This window comes from Colius striatus, chromosome 8, assembly GCF_028858725.1.
Source record: "Colius striatus isolate bColStr4 chromosome 8, bColStr4.1.hap1, whole genome shotgun sequence".
Classification (NCBI taxonomy): domain Eukaryota; kingdom Metazoa; phylum Chordata; class Aves; order Coliiformes; family Coliidae; genus Colius; species Colius striatus.
Window position 1 is genome coordinate 17,069,340 of NC_084766.1, and position 20,417 is coordinate 17,089,756.

The 20,417-nt window shown below is 38.4% G+C and overlaps 1 protein-coding gene across 1 annotated transcript in view; it reads left to right on the forward strand.

Annotated features, from left to right (window-relative positions):
- The window catches only part of PCDH15 (protocadherin related 15), a 495,784-nt gene that overhangs the window by 308,059 nt on the left and 167,308 nt on the right, over window positions 1-20,417 (forward strand). The window contains exons 12-14 of the mRNA XM_062000927.1: window positions 4,460-4,594; window positions 4,990-5,139; window positions 14,841-15,034. Of these exons, the coding sequence (XP_061856911.1) occupies window positions 4,460-4,594; window positions 4,990-5,139; window positions 14,841-15,034 (479 nt within the window). The remainder of the gene's footprint in view (window positions 1-4,459; window positions 4,595-4,989; window positions 5,140-14,840; window positions 15,035-20,417) is intronic.

Sequence of the window (20,417 nt, forward strand, 5' to 3'; positions counted from 1 at the left end):
ATTTTATAAGGAAAAAAAATGTTTAAGGAGAAAAAACACTCATAGGATGTCCTGGGCAAAGTCTTCTCGGATTGGTTTGTCTTCAGTTCTTTCAGTTGCTCCAAATTTAGGCTTGATTTGTTCTTCTCATTGAGTTCTGTTGATCTAAGTGGTTTTACAGCTAAAGCCATCAGGAAGCACAACCCTCCGCAGAAGTGTTCAGGTTGGTTTTTTTTTTTTTTTTTTATGCAATGGTCATGTGAAAGATGCAGGAAATTCACTCCAGATGCTGGTCTTCCTTGTCTATTCCATTCAAGCTATTGTGATCCTGGGGGACCATCTCACTGAGCCCTGCATAACTCATCTTGCACAAATTGGGGCAAAGCAAAAATATCAGTGCCAACACAACCTGATAGGCAATCCCTTGCCAGTGGGACTGAGAATCTCACTTGCTTTGTATCTGCAAGACTTTGAATCTTATACTTTTTCAATTAAAGACACGAGCAGAAAAGATATTCTACTTTCATTTACAAATGAGGAGGGCAAATGCTGGAAATATCTCTTCAACAAAACAACTCTCTTCCATGGACATTTTAGTGCTGATCATCCTCCACGTGGAGAATGTTGAAAAGCCAGGCTGTGTTGTTAAATAAATAGTCTTTGTTATTGCTACAGCTTTTTGGAGACAAGCATGCACTAGCAATCAGGAAGCCTTTTTAGTACTCTTGAAGCTTGATCTGGCTACCCTGGAAAATTTAACAGCCAAATAGATTCACTCTAATAAGTGCTTCAGGATGTTGAACCACCCACAGAATTTGTGTTGCTGTCTGCTCATTCTTGATAATAATCTGTAATTTTGCTTTAATCTTAGTAAACTGTAGAAAACTATTTGCTTTAGGAATAACTGGTAAGCCCTTGTGGGAAAAAATATAACTTTAACATCTGCATAGGCTTTCAGACTTTTGGGAACTCCTTCAGAGATTTTCAAGCAGAACAAATTATTGTCCAGGCTTTGTTTATTGAGTGCATCAGAGCATTTTGTGTGTCTTATTTTATAATATTTTTTGTCAGTAACCATTTTTTTCCCCAAATGTACTGTTTTTATCATGTCAATTGGTATCAGGTTTGTGTTTTTTAACTTGCATTCATTTTGTATCATGTGTTTTTCTTTGTAGCTTGCCCCAGGTGCCATTCCTGTAGGTATTGGATATTATGTTTGCAAAATTACTTTTTCTTTTAACTGCATGATTAATTTATTTGTTTCCCCCTGTCATCCTTCATTTTTCTCTGCCCTGTCAGTGTTTGAGACTGGGACTGTCACTTGGTTTGTGAAGCCTGCAAAGAGCCCTTTAAACATATTGGACTAAATTAATTTAGGTCATGAAGTCATACCGTGTACATTATGACTTCTTTATGTTCATTAAATAAATATATATCCTTATAGTAATCTAATCTGGTTTTTCTTAGTTTAAAAATTATCTACTGGTCAGTTTGAGGTAACTAAAGCATATCAGGTTTGAACTATGAGCTTGAAATGACCTTTACACATGTACCCTTTATATAGATTCTGATAGCTTTCCACGTGAAACTATATGCTAAACAATTTATCTGAGTCAAGCTAGTCTACGTGACCCAGTAATAGAGACAGAAATCACAATGCTTAAGTGCAGGCCCCAAAACAGAATAATAGGTTAAATAATTAAAGTATTGGGAATAGTGTTGGCAACATAGATGGATTGTTTCCCACAATTGCGTTCTCTCACAGTATCTGCCCCATAAAATGTTCACAGTTAAGTCAAGCAGACATTCTTTCAGCAAATAATGTGATAAAAATGTAAAAGCATCACACCAAGATGGAGGAAATAAATTACTTCATAGATCCAACATGCATGGAAGGTAGTAGAAATAGGCATCGATTGCAGTAAAAGCAATTTATTTACACATTAGGAAAAAAATTCTAATACAAGAATAGCTAAAAACAGGATGGATTACTTTGGGAGTGTATGGGATCTCCATCATTGGATTTTCTCAAGAACAAATCAGGAAAAAATACTATTTATTAGTGTTCAAAATAACAAGACAAGCAAGAACTATAACAACTAACCGTGGCTTTTGTAAATTAAACTTTTGACTGATTTTGTAGTATCTGCAAAGAGAACAATTATTGGCAATTACCTTCTGTGATTTTTCAGGAAAAAAAGGGATTGCCATTTGCATTGCTGGCTGTAAAATGAATTTTAATTTTACTGAGAGCTGCTGCAGTTGCAGCAGTGCTTTAGGCAATAGGAAACCATTCATTTGGAACACTTTGATATTTCTTTCACGTAGCTTTCAGCAACTGGAATGGTTTCTCATTTTTAAATAGCATAATCTTAGCCTTCCAAAAACGTGTGCTTTAGAGTATTTTGGAATGCTAAAATAAGTTTCTCTTTCTTCTTCTGCTGTGCTAATCTGTCCTCCTTGTTGTTCATTATGACATTTAGTAGATGGTAGAGTTAGCTCAAGTGTTTCTGCCTGCTGTATTGTAGGGATAGGTGAACTTTCCAGTGGTCTGGTCTCTCTTTTGAAATTATATATGAATGACACCAATGATAGTGTAGAGGTAACCTTCCAGAAGCGTTTTGGATTCAGGATGAGAAAATGTTCAGAAAAGAACATATGGTTATATTTTGGATAATTCATTGGATCCAACTATTCCTGTGTTATGTGTCCTACATTGTATTGGGTGGGTTCTCTAAAGTTGTGTGGGAAAATAGCTGGTAAGAATTATTTTCAACTATTTTCAATCATGTGCAGCCACTGGATTTTCTGTTACATTTTGTTCATGGTACTAGTCTTCTTATTCCTCATCTCCATGTTATTTGGGACAATTCAAACTGTTTTTATAGGACTCATCTCTGAGTCTTCTCTGTTTTGCCTGATCACATTTATATTCCTTTTTTGTAACCTTGCCTCATTTAACAGATATAAACCAAATAACTAATAGCCAGGAGTAGCACATTAAGTCAGGTTAAATTAACCAGATTACATACAGGGACACATAAATGTTTGTTGGAATACTGTAGGCGATAAAAGGTTATATAGTTTATTTTTTAATGTAACTGTAATGTAGAGTGGCCTTTGCAATCTGTTCAGTTAATAACTCAATAGCATCTTTAAAGAAGTGGATAAGATATTGAGAAATTTTATCCTGGTCACAATTTACATTTCTGTAATTTCAATAACACAGACATCCCTGAAAAGTGCCTTAGTTTATGGGGCTTTTCAGTACCACCAGGATACACAGAGCTGAAGCATCTTTATGACTGCTCTGTCCACCAGGACACAGAGAGCTGAAGCATTTTTTGACAGCACAACAAGGGTACAGACTGAGGGTAAGGAGTCTGTGTTGCAGCTTTGTGTCCATCTGGTTGGTTCACTCTGGAAGGAACTGTCTTCAGGTTCTGGACTTCAATTGGTCTGCTCCATTCCCTTTTTGCTCAGTAACATCTTCTGATTCTGTCCATGGCAGAAACATTCCTTCCCCTTCTGTTGGCTGAGATTCTGTTTGCCTCAAAATTTGTTTCTATCCTTTTTCCCAGGGAACATTTTGTTTTTCTTCCCCATATAATCTGGCAACCTTGCTAGGAGAGAGGATGGAAATGGCAGGCTGAGTTCCCGAGTGGTTGCTCAGGATATCTCATGAGGCATTGCCCTGCCTTTCCATTGATGCATGGTTTTGCACCCAACATGGACTGCAGCACCACTCTTGGTGCTTACGCAGTTGCATGTGGAGACATCAGACATGACATCTGTGTTCCCAGCAGGCTGCCAAGGGAAGCCATCAGTAACTAATTTACAACGCCTTGACTTGCATTTCTTTTTTTTTCCTTTACTTTGTTATTTCTCATTGAAAAATATATCACATTCGGTTTACTACAGTTTTTGCCTGATCAACTGAGAGATTCCTAATTCTGCTTCAATATATTTTGATTATTTTTGAGATGTGAAGAAAATCTCCAAACAGCTTCTGTTTAGAGATATGCTTCAACACATTTGATTTTCTTTTTTCATTGCATCAGTCCGACTGTTTTATTGCTCCATTAAATAAGATAAATTTTGGGTTGTATTTTGATTGAAGGCAAATGCTTGAATCTGGTTTCTTGTATTGATAATCTGATTTCTTAAATTTGGCTTAAAAATCATTGTTTTTATAAAAATAATAATTTAAAAGTAGCAGATGCAGATATTTGTTTACGATTGGGCTGGCTTACTCTATAGGTTACAGTGTACTTTTAAAACATTTTTCAAGATTAGATTTTTTGATCAATTGTGTTAGTTTTATGGGGTTTTACGATTTTGTAGATTCAGTTAGTCATAGTGTTTGTACTTTCTGCTTACTTAAGTTTAAACTACAACAAACACTTGCATTGAGTAATTGGAAACTTAATGATATATATGAATTTATAATAAAATACTCTTCTTTTACTATTGTTTAAAGACCAAGGATCCCCAGCTCCACCTCTTTCTGAATGATTACAATACGTTTTTCACTGTGACCCAGAGTGGCATCACCCGTTACCTCACCCTGCTACAACCAGTTGACAGAGAAGTCCAGCATCTTTACACCTTCTCGGTAAGCTAAATGCACTTGAAAGAAAATTAGTCTTTGTTCAGAGCAAGTGTTGAAAAATCACACAAAAGTAGTAAAATGGGGAAAGATGAACAGTAGCAAAACTGAGAGGGTGGAGTGGTTAATAATTGGAGTAGTATGCTCTTCCAAAATGGATGTGTTTGGTTTGATAGAATCACTTTAGATGCCCCTATTGGCTTCATGGTGCCAAGCTTAAATCCTGCTCCTCATCACCCTTCCACAACACAGGCTGGCTCTTTTGTACCTGACATGGTGTTTGAGGCCACTTTTGCCTTTTCCTTTCTTAGCCATTTTCTCATACTTTCTCATTAGCTGCAATTGCATTAAGAACACACCATTAAAATATGTTCCTGTTCTGCTTTTTTTTTGCCTTGAAGATGACAGCTTCTGATGGTGTACAGGAGAGTGTCCCAGTGACAGTCAATATCGTGGTGATTGATGCAAATGATAATTCCCCAACCTTCTCCAATATATCATACAATGTCAAGATATATACAGATATGAGGCCGGGGGAAGGAGTTATTAAGGTAATTTCATGTCTTGTTATTAGCTTTAACTCACTTTTTTTAGCAGTAGATGGTCTTGTTAATACAAATTGAAAATGCACTGAAAACATAAATGAAGTTTGTGTATCTCCATCCACTTCATTAGTTAAATAGCTATTAAGAAGTTAGTAATACACGATGAGAACACTATCTCAGACATTCAGCTGCAGTTCAGCTATTTCATCTGAAGTTTTACAAAACCTTTTTGTGTGAAAAATCTCGAAAGAAAAAATATTCTCCCATATTAGTAGGAATATTAAAATAAAACATTTTGGGAGAATGAGTAAACAGTTCAGTAGAACATAGCCAGAAACGTTTTACAGTTTCCTAAAATATTCTATTTTTTACAGAAGTCTGAATTGTTTGTAGAACAAATGAGCAGTGAAAAATATGTTGAACACAGGCCCAGAGAAGCAGTTTTAATTAAAAGTTTGCAAACACTGATTTATGTTTAAATGAAGTCTGGAGGTGAATCCTGGTTGCAATGAATAGCTATTTAATGGCAAAAGGCTATTTTGAGTGATAATTCTTCTGAGATCTCAACCATGCACCTGAGTGCTTCCAGTCTAGATGGAAGTCTGAATGTTATTTTCCAGACAAGATGCTGTTAGGAGAGGTCTGCATTCAAGGAAGGCAGAAGGCAGTAGGAACATTGAGGGAAAAAAAAAAAAAAAAGTCAGATGACCTAAGTAATAAAATATATTCTTCAGAAATATAATCGGGAGTTAAGCATTTGTTCAGTGTCCGTTCTGGCATATCCTCTATTTGAGCTGTATTGGCTTGCATTTGCTGTCTTTGGGTCTTCGTTAATGTTGGTCTTATCTTTCCATCATTCTGGGCTGCAAGTGCTTAAAAAGCAATCAGTGAGAGCCTTGGAGATATTTTCAGCAAGACCTGAAGGAAAGATAATTAGATTCCTTTAAGCTTCGCACAAAGCTGTATGAAAATAAACCAAAAAAACAAACCACCAACAAAATGTAATGACCAAATTACAATAATGACAATGCTGTCCTGAAGAAGCAAAAGGCATGTAGCGCTTAGGAGCTGTGTGTAGGGTTTGACACCAGGAACTGTATTTGCAACATCTCATAAATTCCTAACTCTGTATGAACATGTGGATTTTGTGAGAACAATACACTGACATTATATTTAAGGTACAGAGATACATACAGTGCTTGAAAGAAATAAGTCAAGGGTTTTTTTTCCTAAGCATAATCAGTCTACTAAAAAAGTAAATCATTAGGGTTGCCACATGGCCTTTGTTGTGCAGGGCATCTGGCAAAGCAGTGTGCTATGAATTTAAATTATTTGAGTATATGAAATGTTTTTCCTCTAAAAGGTGAAGGAAACATGAGGCTAACACAAACATGTTGCTAAATGAGGCTGCAGCATGTATGAAAAAAATGGTTTCAGTACCTAAAGTTGGCCTTAAGGATGCTCTGAGCTGCCCTAGTTGTGTTTATGATACTTGGATTGAAGTGGAGCAGCTACAGTGCTTTTTTAAATGCAGCTGCAATGCTTCTGTGTTCAAAGGGGATGGGCTGTTCTGAGGGTTTACCCTTTCTGGCATTTGACTGCAAATACTTTCAGACCCTGGAGGCATGCAAAGAGCAGGAGTAGTAATTCCTTAGTAAATTTTTCCTTCTGGAAAAAAGCAAGAGGTTGAATTTTGCTTTAGCCTAAGCCACAGAATTAGCTTGAGAGGCACATACCATTTCTTTGTGAGCAGGTTTTGTCTAAGAGAGTATTATATTCCTGTTCTTCCACTGCCTTTTGCAGCAGTTCACTTTTGCTTTCCCACACTGGTGCTAACTACTTCTATAAAAAGCATTGATCAGATCAGTAAGATACACAGATTAGAAAGACTGAAAGAAAGAAAAAATACAAGGGCACAAAGGTTAAGAATAAAAGTTTAGATGTAAATATGGTGCAGGGCCTTTGGACTTAGCTGATGCCTGAAGTAGGTCTGGAACGGGTTGTTTCCAGAATGACATAGTGAAGTTGGAGAGTAGTGGGAAGGTGAGGCTTTAAACTTGCCTTTGCTTAAAAATTATTTCAGAAAACGTAAGAGTTCTGAGAGCAAGTTTTTTTCCCTCCTCCCCTCTTCTGTCTGAAGATCAAGATGTGATTACTTTCAGACTGTATGAGTTTGTAATGTGGTCAGAGATGGAGGGCAGAAAATTCTGGCTATTTTGGGAGTGAGATTGTTCTTCAACTAAACTTATATTGCTAGATGATCTGAGTTTAGAAACTAACTGACATTAAAAAACCCTGAGAGTCACCTTAGGATCTCTGCAAATTGTGGTAGTACCAGTAACAATGATTTCAGGCTGCTGCAGTATTTGGAAAGTTACGTTGTTATTTTGCCCAGGCTACAAGTACCAAATCTTTATTCAGTGTTAATAGGAGTGTGAGAAATGGGATTTCTCTGTGGACTTATGAGTAACTACCATATCTGTGGTGCCCTGAATACCCCTGGGCTTCCTTAGACTAGGAAGGTAGGTATATGCTACCCAAGCACTGTTTGCTTCTGCTTTATAAATACCTTCTGAAATGGAAAACAGATCGTATTTTTCTTTTTATCTACTAATACAGTGATTTTGATGATATCCTTCTCTGTACATGGAACAAACTCATCCTGTAACCCAATCTCGTCATTGGTTTAAGAACCATTCGAAATTCTCTGCTGTGAGATGATGATCAGCTGTGATAGTTCCTAGAGGAAAATATCCCAGATCAGATAGGATTAGTCTGTAAAAACCATTTTATTCTAATCAGAGAAAAGAGGTTAGAGAAAGAACACCGACTTCAGTGTAGAGTCTCATAATCATTTATGCACAAGTATTGGCTTGCACTTAACTCTCTATTCAGACTTGTTTGCAGAGATAATAAAGTATTCTTTTATGACCATGTCATCTTCCTATAAAAATGGGAGTTTCTGGTGTTGCAGTGTAAGTTTTTACAGGTATTTGCCACTTTGCTTTTATTATGGAGAAGGTAATAAAGAATTAAGATTTTTTTTCTTTCTTTGCTGAATGCAGTCAGATGAAATAATCCATTTGTACTGGCTAGTTGTCCCATTTTATGGAAAATTGTTTTGATTTTTCTTCTGAAAAAGATCTCAAATGTATTAGTTAATAGTTAAATTGTGTTTGCTGTCTGATATACTCTTCAAAAAAAAAAAAAGTAAATTAAAACATCTTTAGGCTCTTCTTGAAAATGACCACAAATAGTAGGTGGGAAAAAAAACATTAGAAATGTAATTCCTCTTTTTCTTTTTTCAATTTTTCCTCCTCCTGGGTAGTTAGACCAAGGTATTTCCCTCCTTTCCCTGTTGCCTTTAAGAGAAGTGAGCAGAACAGTGGAATCAACTCTATGTGCTACTGATTTGCATGGGTTTCATCTGGGTGGCAGTGGGTGATCTACCTTGTGCCTTCCAGTTGTACCTGTCGGTCACAGCTTTGCACAGCTGCTTGGGTATTTTTCAGGAAGTTCATGTAATGCCACTGGCATTACAGAAAGTTTTTTTCTGTAATGTCAGTGGCAGGACAAGGGAACAAGAGGAAGAACTTCTTTTCTTTGAGGGTAAGAGCACTGGCACAGGCTGCCCAGGGAGAGTGTAGATTCTTCTTCTTTTGAGGTTTTCAAAACCCACCTCAACCTGTTAATGTATGACCTGATCTAGGGGAACCTGCTTTGGCAGAGGAATTGAACTAGATGATTTTTATAGGTCTCTTCCAACCCATGCCATTCAGTGATTCTGTGATGGGAATGACCTCTTTCCACTTTCCAAGGATATAGAACAGAGCACAAAATCTCTGCCCTCTGACTTTTGGGCAAGGGCTATGTCAGTATCACTGGAGGGTTGAAAGCATAATTGGTTTGGGAAGTTTTTATTTCACTTGTCTGCTCTGGTTACTTGTGAGATTGTTTGGGGCCTTGATTGAAGAGAGCATTTTCTTCGTTCAGTTCAAATGTCTGTATACTCTGTGCCTTTCAGCTTGAAAATTTCTTACCTGACTTTTCCTTCTGCTTTTATAGATATTTCATTGTGATCCCTGAGACAGGAAACAGCTGATTGAGAAATCTGTCATTTAATACAATTAAATGCTTGGTAAATAATATTTTTCAGTAGAAAGACAGATATTAAACTGATTAAATACTTATTTCCATCTTTTTTATATTATTAAAATTTTGCTGTCCTGTTTCCCACTTTTCTGTTAGTACTTTCTGTATTTCAGATGTTGAAACTAGTTACGCATTGATGACTGGAGTATGCAATTGTAATACAATAATACTTCACATAAGTAATTTAATTCCTCTCCATTTCTTTAGACATCTCTCGTTTCTGCATACAGTATCAACTATACTGGGAACAGAGAATACTGAGCAAGAAAATGAGAGAGCTGAGAAGGGATAGAAGATGGCAAAAAAACCCTGTTATCCATCTAAATATTTGCATAAATTTGCCTGAAGTTCAAAGACTTCCTTGGCCCACAAAGATATATGCTGTTCTTACTCTGCTTTACATTTATGAAACCAAAAGTACTTACTTTTAATCATCTGTCTATCTTAATTTCTGCCTCGTTTCCTGATACAGAGATATGACCCATCTTCAAGGGCTCTTTTATAAGAAAAATTAAATGACTCTATGATTGAAATTGGAAAATAGGCTATGCAGTGGATCAGGGAATTACCTGTTCACCTTATGTGAACTGAAACAATTCTGCCTAAGGTGAACAGTACAAGTTAATTTGGAGACCTTGCCCCAATATCCTGCTTGTACAGAGCACTGAACAGAGCACTTTGCAGTACAAATGACCATTGTGCTGAAGGTCAGAAATGAGAGCAAAAAGATAAAACATGGTAAAACTGCAGGCAGTAAAGTTTCTGTCACGTAGCTCTTGCTCAAAGAAGTAGTCTCAAGAAATAACAGTACTTTCAGTTGTAGGCAAGTTGTAGCAAATTTTATTTAGAGCCATTAAATACATGTCTCCTCTGGGACTGTTTTGACAGTACCTCAAATGCAACTTCTCAGTGCTGGATCACTTTGTCTCTTTTGGACAGTTTCTTTTCATTTCCTGGACATCTCTGTGTGACTTGAGCCATTCTGCGTAAAACACACACTAAATTATGTATTAGACACATGTTTGGGTATTTAAAGCTTGGTGTACACTCAAGGTTTACAGCTCTTAAACATGCATATTGCTATAAAGCTACAAAACAGTTTAGAGGAAATCTTTGTAAAAGTCAATTCCACACCACACTTAAGGTTTTATTTATGTGGTTGTTTGCTTATTAATTTATATCTACAAAGTAAACAGTATTAGCAGAGGCAGAAACCAAAATTGGGTTTTGTTTGCACTTCTCAGTAAATGTACCTATATGCTCAAGTAAAAGTAATGTCTAGAGACTTAATGAAATGTCTGAAGAAGACAGAGAAAAAGTATTTTGTCCTACTCCATTAGTGTTACATGATGTTGGCTCAAGTTCAGAAATATCTCCATCACAATTCTGTTTACCCCGGACATGTAGCAATTCATGACTCCTTTTCCTAGTGCAACTACATTCTGAGTTGTACTGCTGAGCTCTAAGAGGACAATCATTTTATTTGTTCAGAGCAAGTTCACTGAAATGTTGTCGTGGAAAGGTTGCAGGTTAAAAGTTGAAGCAGTTATCTCTAAGAATAAGGCAAATCTGAAGGAGCTTATGTAGTGATTAAGGATGTGTCTTTGTAAGCTGTAAGGCCATCCTCCTATGCCTCCTTTTCCTTCCAAGAATACCATTTCTTGCAGCAGGAGAATATATACTGAGTTTGCAAAATTTTCAGTACATTAAATGTAATGTACTGTACTGTAATATAAGCTGATAGTGCTGGATGCAAAGAGTTTCCCAGGAAAGTAAAATAAATCTTTTGTACTTCTTTCTATATATTTTAGACTGTGTTTCTCAAATCTTGTTAGCTATGAAGCTCTATCAGTCTGGGACAGCTGGAGACAGAATTTGCAGAATCATGTATTCTGGCAGCTGTTAAACTTTAATTCTATTTAATTCTGCTTTTGATTCCTATTTAAAAAAAAAAAATCAAATCATTTGTCTTTTCAAGCATTCGGTATTTGTAAGTTTAATTAACCTTATTAATCTAGATACTTGTGTAGTCAATTAGTTTCCTTCTCATGTCTTCGCAGTAAAAACTGGCCTTGTTCCAAACCATGTTATTAAATACTTAGGACCTTGTGTTTTTCATAAAGTCTCTATTTATCTTTTTGTGTTTATTTGTCTTTGTGTCTGTATATTACTTTTTAAGTTCAATAGGGAAAGTTATTGCAGCACTTTTCTATGTCCCTTAGTTTGATAGTTACTCTTTGTAAGGTTAATGAACACATCCAGTTGTGTATAGAAACTATGGTATGAGTGAAGAAGCAGAGTTTCAGAGACGTTTAAGCTCTAAGTCCTAGGAGGATGCAGAAAGTTGGTTTTATATGCTGAGGTTTGATGTGCTGAGAATTGCAAGTTAATATATCAATATATCAAGATGTCCTATGGGTGGAATGCAAAGCATGTTCCAAAAGTACAGTCTTCAAAGGATGACTGTCAGAATTTCCAATAAAATATTGAATGAGGTAGATACACTCTTAAAAAATTAATGCATGGATATTAATTCTTTTTTAAAACTTCTAAGAGGAGATGATCTCTGTTTTATGAGAGTCCAGCACAGGACCACCAAGATCAGGGGACTGGAACATCTTTCATATGAGGAAAGGCTGTGGGAACTGGGGCTGTTTAGTCTGGAGAAGAGGAGATTGAGGGGAGATTTTATTAACATTTATAAATATCTAAAAGATGGTTGTCAGGAGGTTGGGACATCACTTTTTTCTATAGTAGATAGTAACAGGACAAGGGGTAATGGGATGAAGCTGGAACACAAAAAGTTCCACTTAAACATAAGAAAAAACTATTTCACTGTTCAGGTGAGGGAGCCCTGGCACAGGCTGCCCAGAGGGGTTGTGGAGTCTCCTTCCTTGGAGGTCTTCAAGACCCACCTGGACATGTTCCTATGCGACCTGATCTAGGTGACCCTGCTTCTGCAAGGGGGTTGGACTAGATGATCTCTAAAGGCCCCTTCCAACCCCTACCATTCTATGATTCTATGTTTTTAAGCTATTTCAGGTGTTTATCTTGTGTGTAAGATACAGTATATCTCTAAATACTGTATAAGAATGAACAAGAAGATTTGCTCATTTTAACACAACAGTGATCCGTTTGCATTTTTCAAGGGAAGCATCTATCAGAGAAATTCAAGTAAAATCAATTTTGACAAAGACTTCTGTGTTGTAAATTTGCTTTGGGTCACTGTGCTGTGTGTGAAAGAAGCAGAACAGAGGTTACTTCAGGAGAAAAGAACTTAACTAACATGCTTTTCAGTTGGTGAATACCACATGCAACCTATTCCAGGTTAACAATAATTAGTTCTCCATAAAGAGAGCTTTTGTGGGCTGAGATCTTTGTTTTGAGCAAATTTTTGATTTTTTACATGAAATTTTATATTTAACTAAGCATAAAGAATAGAGATTATCTTATAAAGTGGTTAGATCCCTCAATTATTCACATACCTTGATGTTTAGTGTTATGTGCAAATATGATTGACTTGAGTATTACAGCTTTGGATTTTATTCTTCATCTCCCTTCTTGTTCCAGTTGGAAGGTTTAAATACTGCTCTCCAGTATGAAATACTTCCAGTATTAAATACTGATCTTCCTCTTAAGCTAACAAAGATAAAGAAAGCTTGAAAGTTGTAGGTAGTGCTCTGAAAGGCTATGACTTGCTGAAAGTCGAGTGTGATGCTCTTTTGATTAACAGATCATATTGTATGTTAACATGGCAGAGAATTCAGTGAGTTCCTCTAGCTGTCTGCAATGCTGTCAACTTTGAGAAAGTCACAGGGATGAAAAAACGGAGTCTGGCATGTAGGTATTTAAAGCCTCCTGTGTTGGCTGGCACTGGCCAAAATAAGGTCTGTTGATCCTGCTGTTGGCTTCACAGTCACTGTTGAGGTTTCGTGTCCTTATGTGTTACCCTTAAATCCCGGAGTGCAGTGCTGCCCAGGGCTTAAGTGTTTGTGTCAAGAAAGCCAAAGCAGACAGGCCGGCAGTGACCTTTCAAGAAGCTACACATCCGTTGTTTTTTTCTCACTCTCACTTTAGGAGCCCTGCAGGGAATCATTTCTGAGGCTGGGATTTCTTATTGCTTTGTACATCCTTGGTGGGGGGCTCTGGTGCTATACCTGCTGATGCCCTTTGCCGTTTCCTTGCCGTTTGAGTTGCTCAGCTGCAGATGGGAGCAGCAGAAGCCTGTTGTGCTAGTGTTCCCTGTCACTTCCTCTCTCCTGCTGTTGGTACCAGGCAGCTGATGCACAGGCAGTGCTGATGCTGCCTGCTGTGGCCTGCTAGATGTTCAAGTAACGTTCTTAACACTTTATGGCATCCCGTAGACTATTTGAGGTAACATATAGTCATACAAAATGAAGAGCCATCTGAGAAACCAGGAGGGGTACATGGGGCTGGCAACTGGCATAACTGAGGCATGGATGTGTTATGATTCTGTTATGGCAGGGGTCAGATAGGAAATGCCACATTCCTGGTTCTTTGCTTTATGGCATGGCAGTAAGAGTCATTGGTACTTGACAATTGGCTAAAAGCAGAACATAAGCACTGAGCTATATATTCTGACCATGTCTGTAAATGTTTGATTTAACATGGCATTCCACAGGAGTGGGAGAAAGCTATTGCCTTTCCCAGAGCTGAGATAAGAACCTCCTCATTTCATTATGTTTGAAATTATAATTTGGGTCTAAAATATTAGCCCTTAGACTTTTTCCATGCTCAGAATCAAAATGCTACAATTGTATAGAGGAAATGCTACATGTGAGAGTAATCACAGCCCCAGTAGAGAGATGGTTTAGAGGCAACAAAGTACAGAAGTACGTGCTCAGTTGCCTTTATCCCATGGCTCTGAGGTTGTATCCTCAAGCGCAACCTTTCAGGTTGGGAGTGTCGTGTTGCTGTGTGAAACAGTCCTTGCACAGCTGTTATGTGCGTGGCTGCTTCCTGTGTCTGTATCCATATGGGAACAGCTGCTTCTTCCCTTTCACTCTGCTTCCTTTATGGTACATGCACATAAGTAATCCGAACATCATTCTCCAGTTTCACGCAGTGAAGGCTTGTAATGCAAGACATGGATATTAGAATTTCTGGCAGTAACAAGGCTGTCACTTTGAAGATTGTAGAAAAGGATGAGAACTTTCAGTAATTAAATACAATCCTACTGTTACATTTGTAACACAGTAAATGTCTTCTCCTCCCTCACCCCTTTATAGGGAAGTATTTTAAATTCCAGTCCATGGAGAGTAAACATGGTCTTAATTAATTTTCCTAATTCATATCTTAAAATTATTTGCTTGCAATCTTAGGTAAGCAGTTTTTCTCTGCTTCGTGATGTTTTCACACCTGTTATCCTTCATTTAAGTTGTATCCTTGTTACGCAGTAATTAGAAATTACCGTATATGTTACAGATGTTCAAGTTTCCCCTCTACTTCCTCTATCTCTGCTGAGTTGCCTTACAAAGAACTACTAAAATACGACACTGAACCATGTGTGCTGACATTCTGGTTTTGAATTGCAGCTCACCGCTGTAGATGCGGACGAGGGACCCAATGGACAGATAGTATATGAAATTTTGGCTGGGGATCAGGGAGACTTCATCATCAATGACCGAACAGGCCTTATCACCATTGCTCCAGGAGTTGTATTGTCAGTGGGGCGATCCTATGCACTCACTGTCAAAGCATCTGATAGTGCTCCTCCTGCACAGAGAAGGTAATTCATCTTATAATGAAACAAAGTTTTTTTTAATCAGTGCTTAGCAGGGTGTGAGAAGCGTGGCACACTGATGCCTGTAACTCCACACTGGAGTGCAATTCAGTGTCTTCTGTTTGGTTTAAACACCACGTTTTGGAAAATTGTCATATTAGAAGTCTTTCACCTTTTGTTCCTTATTTATATTTCCTGGTTTTTGTTATTTCATTGGCTTGTAGTGGTCTATTTGTTAAAAGTTCATATATTGTGCTGTCATTGTGCATGCCTGTTTGTTAAATGGAAACGAAGAGATGGAAGGAAGAAAGCTAATGAGAAAGAAAATGCTTTTTGTTTAGAATGCAGCTTGCTGTGGTGCATAAAGGATCAGAAGTAGTCTAGTGGCTGAGCTGGAGATGTGGTGTAGGGTGTGCAAGGTCATCCAGTTTTGGCATTTTGTGGACATACTTGCCAAGCTGTGCCAACGGTGAGAAGTGTCCCCCACAAAGACCTAAATTTGCAACAGCAATATTATTTCTGTGCTCCACCAGCTGATAAAGAAAGCAGCCTGCAAAGTTATTGTGGTTAGAATAGGATGCTTGAACAGAATAGGATGCTTGCATATTCAAAAAATAAATAAAAGTATCGAGACTCACTCACCTGCTGCTTTTGACTTTGTGTTCTGCATGTGGCACAAATATCATTTCATGAAAGTGAGGGGTGGTCATGCATAAAAGTGTATCTGGGCCTGGTTTTGATAATTTGACAACCTCATATTCCAAAGAGGATGACAGAGAATAACAGTAGCTTCCAGCATTTAAATCTCCCATAACTTTTTCTCTTTCCTATAATTAAGAATGTGAGGAGAATAGGTAAAACAAAAGTGAAATTGCAGTAATTGGCTTTTCTCTAGGACTTGTTGCTTCCATCACATCTCCAAGAAAGCAGCTGATACTGTTGTGCACGTGTTTTATAATTATGTTTTCCAATCACTAATGTATTCAGATTGTTAGATTGTTCATAAAATACTTTGGTAGCAGTCTCCTGGTCAAATTTTCTTCTCCTTTCTTTCTAGCTTGCTTTCTTGATAGGCCCTCTCTTAGGGTAGCTAATAATAGGTTGTTAGTAATGCTGAGGAGAAAATTGTGGACTGTTATCCACTTAAATTTTGTGTAGTACTAGCATAATATTGAAGTGGAGGACAAAAATCAATAACGCCACTTCAGAGAGCTTCAGAATCTGGTAGTGTGGCCCCAGCAGCAGTAGCCCCTACAATACAGCTTTGATTGCTATCAGCTCCTTTTATTGTTGAGAAATCTTTATCTTGTCTAAAAATACATACTTCTGGGGATGTATGTTGGGAACATGTGCATCCTCCTCTGAAAATGTTTTGTTGCAATAATCTTCAAAAGTGGAAAAGTTCTTCTTTCTTGTAATTTCTGCTTGTCTCATCTTGTATAGAATTACAGCATGTAATTCTTCATAGCTTTTAATATGTGTTCAGAAAACCACTCCATCTAGGCAGTATTCCTATAGCTGAGGTGGGTGGCCTCTGGGCCAGCCTGGCCATGACCTGAGGTGTATTTGGGCCCCAGAGCTGTATTTTCTGCATCTATGAAGGTTAAAAAATCAGAGGGAAGGTGGCACTGGAGCTTCAGCAAAATGCTGTGGAGAAAGAGTTTGGACAACTCTTACTGTCTGATAAGGGACGTTTTGGTAAAAAGACATCCTGCCTTCCAGACGTTCTGTGTATAGGCTAGAAAACCAGAAATGAGCTTGTGGTGCTTGAAGCAGCCTCTTACTATTTTATACTGAGAAAAGCCAAGGAGAGCTTCAGTGAGCTACAGCTCTGAGGTCTTCAGAAATGTCTTTTTACATCTTATTTCCTTCCTTCTGGCTGTGAGGTGGTTAGTATCTCGCAGTTGAGATTGTGTGAACTTCTTGGATCTTCTAATGTCACATTGTTTAGGTGGCTCACATGGCCCTGCTGGAGGCAGTAACCAGTATTTGAGACTTCTAGGAATGGGACAGGTCCAGACAGTCATTACATATCTGTACAGACAGGAAAGGGTGTGCCCTGTAAAACAGATAAAGGATTTTGATATGATTTCAAATATTAACCGTTTTTTTTTTCCAAAATCTGGTTTCTGCAGAAGGATAATACCAGGCTAACTGTAGTCTTGTAAATTAGCTGTGTTTCAAGTGCTTATGCAAAAAAGTAAGCTAAACCTGGTTCAGGAACTGTAGCTGTGTAGCCTTTGTGAGCACCAATTTCAATTACAATGCATTCTATGTAGCTTTTTTGCATAGTGCAACACATTAAATTCATATTGGATGACAGTGCATAAACCAAGATATTTGAGTGTTCTATCTATAGCAGGCGTGATTAATGTGAGTTATTGGGTTATATTTAAGTACACTTAAGTAAGTTTATACAAATTATTAAATCTTGAGTATGAAATTTGCTTTTTTAGAACTGACATTACAGTTAACTATACAGTGATCAGCAGTTTATATTATTTAAATTAAAAAAAAAAGAAAAGAACGTTTTTGAAATCAAGCAATTTCATTCAGACCTTAGCCTTTTCACTATTAGCCTCAGATTCCTGTCCAGTGGAAGCACGACACTTAGTGATAACAGCAATCTGCTAGATCCAGTCCAATCTAGAAACTACCTTATCATGAGATTATTGTTGCAGAGTGGAAAAGTACAGTGTTTCTGTGACTTGCATATGCAGAGAATATTGGGCCAAAGACATATTGGTCCACATATATATAAATATATTAATTATACATTTTACAATGTACAATATAGTCATATGTGAAGAAAATTTCCTTATTATTGTGGTGAACAGAAACCTTTGTTTTATAGAGCGAGACAGACAATATATCAGCTATTATACAGATGTATCAAGATCAGACAAAAATGTAGAGAAAAAAAATTATTAAAAACTCAACATTGGAAGAAAAATGCACATTAAAGTGCAACTTTTTGGATGTGTGTATCACACACACACAGCAGCTCTCCCAAGAAAATATTTATGCCCAGTGCTCTAAGAGACGTTTTGTCTGCTAATTCGTTGTATCTCTTGTTAAGCATTTGGTGATGATATTTTCTTTACTCCAACAGTGTTAAGTATGGAACATCGATTCAGATAGATTAGTGGGATATGAGGGAGTATTTTAAAATAGACAAGAAGACAGGAAATTAACTATTGTTTATAAGGAGGTAATCAACACTTGGATGATTTACTTCAGTTTTAATTGTCCATCTTCCACTGATTATACTGGTTTTGTTAATATCCTTTGAGTCACTAATGTGCAAATTCAGCTTCTTAAATGCCCAAGGATGTGATAGATGCAAAGAATGTGTCAGTCATCGATGCATTTCAGTGTAAGTTGTTATACACTTCTTTAAAATTTAATTAAATCAAATAAGGACTTGGCTTTTATGTTCAAAGCAATGAGATCCTCACCTCCTGTATTTGCTGGACATGAATCCAGCACTTGCTCCAGAGACACGCAGCTGTGGAAAAGCCCCATCTGCAGCGTCACTGCCCTTGAGGAGCTTGGGATTGCCCTGGATTAACTGGTAGCCAGGCACTGGGGCACAGATGGATGTTTGCTAGGCTGCTGTGACATGGTGAGCAGCTCATTAGAGTCAGCTTGTATATATTGTTAATATATAGGTAGTGGCCAGCTGCTAGATATGCTCCCAGCCATGCTTTCAATGTCCCTCTTTAACAGGACAGGAGAGAAAATAAGGTGTGAAAACTCATGGGTTGAGATAGACAGGGAGATTGTTTACTGATTATCATCACGGGCAAAATAGACTCAATTTGGGGAGCATTATCTTACTGCCAATTACAATTGGTTTAGATGATGAGCAATAAAGACAAAAACTAAACAGCTCCCACCAACTCCCCTGTATCCCCAGGCTGAACTTCACTCCCACATTCCTAAATCCTGCATCTCCAAGCAGTTCAGGGGATGGGGAATGGAGGTTATGGTCAGTCCACAACAGCCTATCTCTGCTATTCTTCCTCCCCACACCCTTCCCTGCCTCACCAAGGTCTCCCCAGAGGCTGCAGGGGAGTTTCTGCTCTGTCTTCTGGAGCTCCTCATCCTCCTCAGTGCTCCCTGCACTGCCACTCAGAGTTTTTTACCTCATTCTTCTCCTATTTGGTGTTTTTCCTCTTTTTTAAATCTGTTTCCCAGAGTCACTGCCAGCAGAGCTGAGGAGCCAGGTTGTGCCTAGCCATGAGGAACCACTGGAACCAGCCAGGGCAGCCCCAGTCTCTGAGACCCCTCAGCCCTGCCACTGCCTCTGGCACTGACAGTCCATCCAATATAATTGAGAGTGTATCTGTCTCCTTTTCGAAGCAGACAGCAGCCAAACAACTCTAGGCACGTGCTCCAACATGTGGCCTCAACATGTGGTTGAGCTGTGAAAGGTGGGACACACTGGGCCTGGTTTCATCCCCTTCTCAAACTTCCTCTGTGGATGTGCCCCTTGGGTCAGAGCTCCTTCTGCAGCAGTTGCCTGCGGGAGGGATTTGTCTGTCTGGACAGAGGCATTCTTGGTTTGTTATCTTGGAACGTGCTCAGTGCACTGCATGACACAACCCCAAAATTAAAAAAAAAAATCATAGAATCATAGAATTATTATGGCTGGAAGGGACCTTTAGGATCATTGAGTCCAACCAATATCTGCATCTTCTAAATATCTCCAGGGATGACAGCTCCACCAAGTCGCTGGGCAGCCTGTGCTAGTGTCTAACAACCTTCTGTCGTGGTTTTGCCCAGCCAGCAATGAAGCATCATAATAGTCTCTTACTCAGTGCCCCCTGTTCACTCCCACCCTTGTTAGGGTGGTGGAGGCCCCAGCAAGATGGGAGGAAAAAAGATAACCAAAGTTGTTGTGGATTGAGACAAAAGCAGGGAGGGCTCACTGCCAATTACAGTTCTGGGCAAAACAGACTCCAGTACTCGAATTAGAGAGGAAAGTAGGAAAGTTTATTCTACTACCTACAAGAAACAGGTATTCTTTCCCTGCTCAGATACAGGGCCCCTCCCCCGGGACACCGTCCTTAATGAACTTCTGTGGTGTGGGTTGTTTCCAGCAGCTGCATCTTCTACCGATACAGGGTCCCTCAGATGGGACACAGTCTTTAGTGAATATCTTTGGTGTGGATTCTTCTCCACAGCTGCAGCTTCTGCAGATACAGGGTCCCTCCCTTGGGACGTGGCCTCTTCTAGGCATAATTTTAATGAACTTCTTTGGTGTGAGTTCTTCCCCACAGTTACAGCTTCTGTGGATATTAGGTCCCTCCGATGGGACACAGACTCCTCTGGCCATAGTCATTGCCCCTGGCATATGGGTCTTTAATGAAGAGAATCTCTGCCC